Source organism: Convolutriloba macropyga, chromosome 14 (genome assembly GCF_964194025.1).
Source record: "Convolutriloba macropyga chromosome 14, txConMacr16.3, whole genome shotgun sequence".
NCBI classification, from domain to species: domain Eukaryota; kingdom Metazoa; phylum Xenacoelomorpha; order Acoela; family Convolutidae; genus Convolutriloba; species Convolutriloba macropyga.
In genome coordinates, this window is record NC_134481.1 from 40,193,141 (window position 1) to 40,199,068 (window position 5,928).

General features: G+C 36.3%; 1 protein-coding gene across 1 annotated transcript; it reads left to right on the forward strand.

Annotated features, from left to right (window-relative positions):
* Positions 1-3,140: 3,140 nt before the first annotated feature.
* Positions 3,141-5,103, forward strand: LOC142353054 (perivitellin-2 67 kDa subunit-like). Its single transcript, XM_075405249.1, has one exon. It carries the CDS (start codon positions 3,366-3,368, stop codon positions 5,100-5,102), a length of 1,737 nt encoding a protein of 578 aa, XP_075261364.1. The 5' UTR covers positions 3,141-3,365; the 3' UTR covers position 5,103.
* Positions 5,104-5,928: the final 825 nt, after the last annotated feature.

Below are 5,928 nucleotides of genomic sequence, written 5' to 3' on the forward strand. Positions count from 1 at the left end.
AAACAATGGAATAAGAGAGAACCAGTTTATAATCAACTGGTAACCGGCATTAGGGATCTTTTCAGTTTGTATCCCCCCCCCCCCCCGAAGCACGTGCAATATTTTTTTTATAAGGATTTAACTTGTAATGATGACGTGTTTCGTAACTGGGGGAGCATAACGTACTTATTCGTGGGGGGGCGCAAACGGAAAAGACCCGACATTAGTTATTTAGACTTTTTGTATTCCAAAATTCAAATATGTAAAATGTCAAAAACCACAGACACAATAATTACATCATTGTTGGACTTTTCTAAGCAAAACTATCTCAAACTATTGGGATACAAATTTTTGAATCAGAATATTACAATGAAGAAAAAATATTGTAAATCTCACATTTGATCGCTCTTGACATTAGTTTTTTAGAAAGTAAAATTTGGAGGCAAAACCTTGATTACACTTTTTTGGTATTAGATCTTTGTGCTCAAAGAAGTAACTCAGTACAAGTTTGACGAAATTGTTACGCCGCTTGATTTCATTGTGTTGACTTCTGGAATTCTGGATGTTTATTTCAAAGTCGGAAAATTTAATCCTGATGAGAGTCGTTTTCAAAGCTAAAATTTGATAATAAATTCTTGAAAATTTTTTTGTGAGGAAAATTTTCGGACAAATTTGCCTAGTCCAAATTATAATGCTATTGTTAACATCAGAAAAATTTATCAGCAATAAATTTATTTTTGAGGTAAATTTGAGCCAGTTTTGGTGATTCAATTAATGGCTCTGCTCCAGAGACTGCGGTTTTTCAGAATCAAACATTTTTGTATCCACGTCGACAAGTAATAAATGTTCTTAAAAATCCAGGTAAAATTATTTTTAAAGACAGAAGAGGATAAAACAGCACAAACATGTCCTTATTGATCCCAGTAGTTCAATGCTTCCTTCATTTGAATAATTTGATACAACGCTAAATACAGTTACTTTTTGGTGCCGATCCAAATTTAAAAATCATTTCCAAGGAATAGCCAAGAAGTTAGAAAACTGGTTATGAAATTTAGTGTATCAAACGCTTTTTTTTCTATGTCAAAAAAGTTTTCTTATTCTCAACATCAGAATAGACCGTCTCAATAGGCTTGAAATTCCGTTTTTATAGATGGACCAATCCGCAACCATGTTGTTCGCCACATAATTGACGCGTGAATAGTTACTAACAAAACTCATATGACAATCTTATAATCTCAGGTGACTGTAACTGAGCATCGCAATTGCCCATAATTTTTTTATCAGGTCTGCTACCATTTTTTATAAAACCCGATTCGAAATAACATCTTTAGTTCCGAAAAACAATACCTGTTGACTTACTAGATGAAGATTCAGTTATACACAGTCTAATATGAATAGTAAGGCCAATTTTACATGATGGGAAGAGTCAACTTGGCGGTATAGAATCAAGGTCAGCTAATATAACTTTAGACAGCTTCCTAGTCACCCATTTACCTAGTAAACGTTTTATATCTAGGTAAATAAATGGTTTCTTGGTTCTTGTCATTTCATTCGGAGTATAGCTACGCAAGAAGTCATTGGATAGATTGTTGTTATGTTTTAGAAATGAATCAGTTCGAAAAAAAATTTCCGTTGGGTCAAACTTTGTTCAATATTCAGTACGCGCACGTACGTTTGTTGACATTTACTTTTTCATTGAATTCTGATGGTGATGTTGTGTTGTTTTACTCGGAAAACTTTTTTTCAAAATTTTACATTAGGCATACTTAAAAAATGTAGGTGGCATTTGGCATTAAGCACTGGTATTTTTCATTCATTTTGTTTTTTAATAAACACCCAATGAAAATAAAAAACTTTTCAAAATTTGGATTGAGTTCAATTTTTTTAGTTTTAAGTTTTACTATACTTGGCCCGCTATACTTTTTAATCCAATTTTAATGTTTACACAACCGCACGCTTGATTCTAAATAAGTTTCTCCTAAACCTGTTTTTGTCTCCCGAATTTTAACGTCTCTCAATTACAAAATATGTATTGTTATACTGCGCGTAACTATGTAAAAGCAAACACGTGCGCCTGGAGGGATCCGAAAGTTATTTGCCAACAAACAACCTGGGGGTGGGTGCTTTATAATTAAATAACTAGATATTTTTGGAGCAGCGAAAGATTACATAGATTTTCAGCATAAATTTATTTGTTACTTGCTGTAAATGTGATTAGTGCGATTTTCGTTCAAATTTTTTCCTTCACAAATAGCAGAATTTTTATTATTATTAATTATTAATTTTATTATTTCTATTCTTCAATTTTATGGAAAAATATTTTATTTGAGCCTAAATTCCAAGAAGAGGTTTCATTTCTCACTTAGGCCGCCTATATCTTATCTTTAAATTTTCATATGCAAACTTTATCAGATTGAAGGAGCAAAAAGTTTCGAGTATTTGAGATTCAGGGAACTTATTGCCGAAAAGTAACAAAACTTTTATTAACTTTCTCAACTATCGTCTGTCATCTTGTTAAAATACATGAATTTCAAACTTTCAAGAGCAAACTATCGAGAAAATTGGAGAGATGTGCGCACAAACTGCTTATATTAGCTCAAAATAATTGTAAGTTGTTAAAACTTTGCTCAACCAACCACTCCGGTTCGAAAAGACATTTACACACGCCTCAATCTGATAAAAAAAAATGTTCAAATATCTACTCTCAAAATTCTGGCGTTTGTTCTGTTTTTTTTTTACAATAACACACCCAAACTTCCGCAACTGCTAGAGCACAATGTTTTATTTTAATCAGATAGACGAAAATTTGCTCAAGGACAACTTTATGCGGTTTTTGAATACCATTTGAGGTATAATTGTCAAATTATATAGTCGGTTTTTGATCAGGTCCGAAAAATCAAAGCAATGAATGTTGAATAACAATTTTGAGAAGTTTTGAAGAGTTGTACAGTTTGAAAATAAGTTAAACTCAGCATAAGTTGATATAATCTGTAATCTAATAAAAATTTGAAATTAAGAAAATTCTGCTGGTTTACTTTCTTAAAAGATCGGCAAATTTGACGTCCGCTTTTGCCGAATCACTCAAATTGCCCATTTGGGCAAAAATAGAACCATTTCATTGACAATTTATGGATTAACAGGTTTAAAAAATAAACAAAAAAATAAATAATTAATAAACTTTGATAAACTTCAAAAAAAATAATGGCGATACCTGCTATTATGAAAGTTTGGCTCCTTTTTAGCCTATTTAAAGGCTCCTATGCTGAGAAATGCAAAAACGTCCCGCCAGGAATCTACCAGATGTCACAAGGAGTAGACATCGCAAACCTCGAACTCCGAAGCAACGACCAAACGCGCTGGAACGGGTTTGTGCAGCCGGTACTTGAATGGAACTGCTCTCAGGGAAAATTATGGACCGACCCGTATACTGTACAGACGTACCAGCACCCGACCAGATATCGGTAATTTACAGCATTCGAAGCGGCACTGAATACTCAAGTTACGCGTTGATGAAAACCCGCGGAGACGTCCAACAGACCCTGGGTTCCAACGTCGGGGTGTCCGAGTACAAAAGGGGTATGTTCTCGACAGCCGAGAGTTACGAACGAATGACTGATTCGATTTCTGAGAAAGAGGAACGGGTATCGGAAGTAGGTGTGCTGTACACAACGACAGATGCCACACTTGCTAACGACGCCCCACTAGGTCAGCTAGCCTTGGACATAATTAACGGACTACCGGCAGATCCTCTAAAAAACTACGACGACTATGAGTTGTTTTTCTTAAGGTTTGGAACCCATATTTGGAAAAAAGTTCGTTTTGGGGGCAGCATTCGAACCACTTACGGAACCCAAAAAGGATATTACCTGTCTCACAGTGACGATGACATAGCTTCTCAATCAAGCGCGTTGTTCTATGGTCAACAATTGGTCGACCTTGGTAGACAAAATAACGGCCCGGCCGCTTCTGTTGACAATCAGTATGTCCTTCAGACATCACAACGAACCGTATACACAGGTGGGAACCTCTACTATCTCGAAGACTCCCAATTCAACTCCTGGTCGTCGAGCATCGGCGCCAACCCCTCAATTCTGGCAGGTCAGTTGACACCAATCTGGGAAAAGATTCCAGATCCTGCTAAACAGCAAGCGATGAGTACAGCGCTCGAAGTATACCTCGCTAAAAATTCTCTATTTGAGCTAAAACTTTTGCTAGAGCGGAAAATAAACGAATATGCTCAAAGTCGAAAAGACATAACGTTCGTGTACAACTTACACGAAGCACTCCGAACTGAACTTGACAATCAAACTCCAAATTTGACAAAAATGCATTTATTGGAGGATGAAATCCAGCATCATTTCATAATTCCCAGCTGGTGGGAAAATACAAAACTTTGTTTCGAATCCTTCAACAGGGCCTCAGGACAAACATGCTCCCCTAAAGGACCCGACGAATTTTGCCCCTATTCTGCTTTTCCAAACAGGTACATACCCTCATTTACAGACAATATTCAGAATCAAAACTGCAAATTGGAAATTGGACTCTTTTCCAACTTTGAGCACGACCGTTGGTCGACAGAATTGCAGTTTTGCTTGCGAAAAATAGGCGATGGCTGCTGGGACAATGAGGAACTGTGCACTGGGTTCAATCAGTATCTGGACTTTGACCTAACCAGGTTATCGCAGCGTTCTGATTCATGCCGAGTGTCCTGGAAGATAAAAGCAGACATTAGAAAAGTTCCAGAGTGGTTCAAAACCACCCAATTCTGTTTCTCCTATATGGCTATTGGGAAAGACCCGGATGTTCGTGGTTCGACACTGTGCTCAGAGTTGAATGACTGGACCCCGGATTATGGGCAAAATCTGGCAGTCTCGCGCTGCTGTGATATCAAATTTGGGATCTTTAACACTATCACAAAACAGGATATCATCAGACCTGTGTTATTACCCAGCGAAATAACCACACCAGCCCCACCAAAGAACAACAACAACAACAACAACAACAACAGGAACAACAACAATAACTATAATTACAATTACAAAGATGGGAACCTGCCTCAGGTCCATATCATTATCCTAATAATGTCATTTTTCCTGGTTGTCCAAATTGAAGCCTACGACTAACAATTGCAAGGCCGGGGAAAATGGACAGCCATAAACTATTATTGAAACAGCTCTCATCCGATGTACTCAAAATTAGTTATCATTTACTAATAAACTAATGAAACTCACGTTGTACTGCATGATGAACCTGTGATCACTTTATTGCTATTTCCGAACTAATTATCATTTTTAATCCCTCTTAATTTCGTTCTCTCAACTCAGTTGATAATTCAATCTTCGAATAAACGCTCTTCAAATTAGTATCTAAATGCTAAATAGTCATTCGGGACGCAATAATCTCCAACTAAAGATTCTAAAGAAACCGTATGATAGCTTATATGTATATTCTATGCGCACAATAAGTCTTCATCACTGTTATAGCGCACTATTTTGTACGAAATCAGCTGAAATTATATATGAATTGCGCCGAATGCGCTGAAATGCGATGAAGTGTTTAGAAATAGCTGAAACTTAGAAACGTCTTCAGCGCATTTGTTACATTTTTTCAACGCATTCTACGCGCATTTCTTATATAAATTTCAGGATTCTTCTGAGAAGATTTCAGACCAGATTTTAGCGCATGGGTCTATAAAACTCAGCGGAATTTGGAACTTTTGCTAACAAAAAAGTCAGCACCATTGTAACCACCTTCAGAAAATTTTCTTGCAAAGTTTCAGAGCATTTTTGACTCCATTTGTTACAGAACTTGCAGCACTTTTTCAGCAGATTTCTTACAAGTTTTGCAGTAATTCCAAAATAGCTTCGAATAAAACAAAAGAAATTTTTACTTGAGTTGCAAGTCATTTTTTTCAGATTGAACAACATTGGAGTATATACCGAATATTAT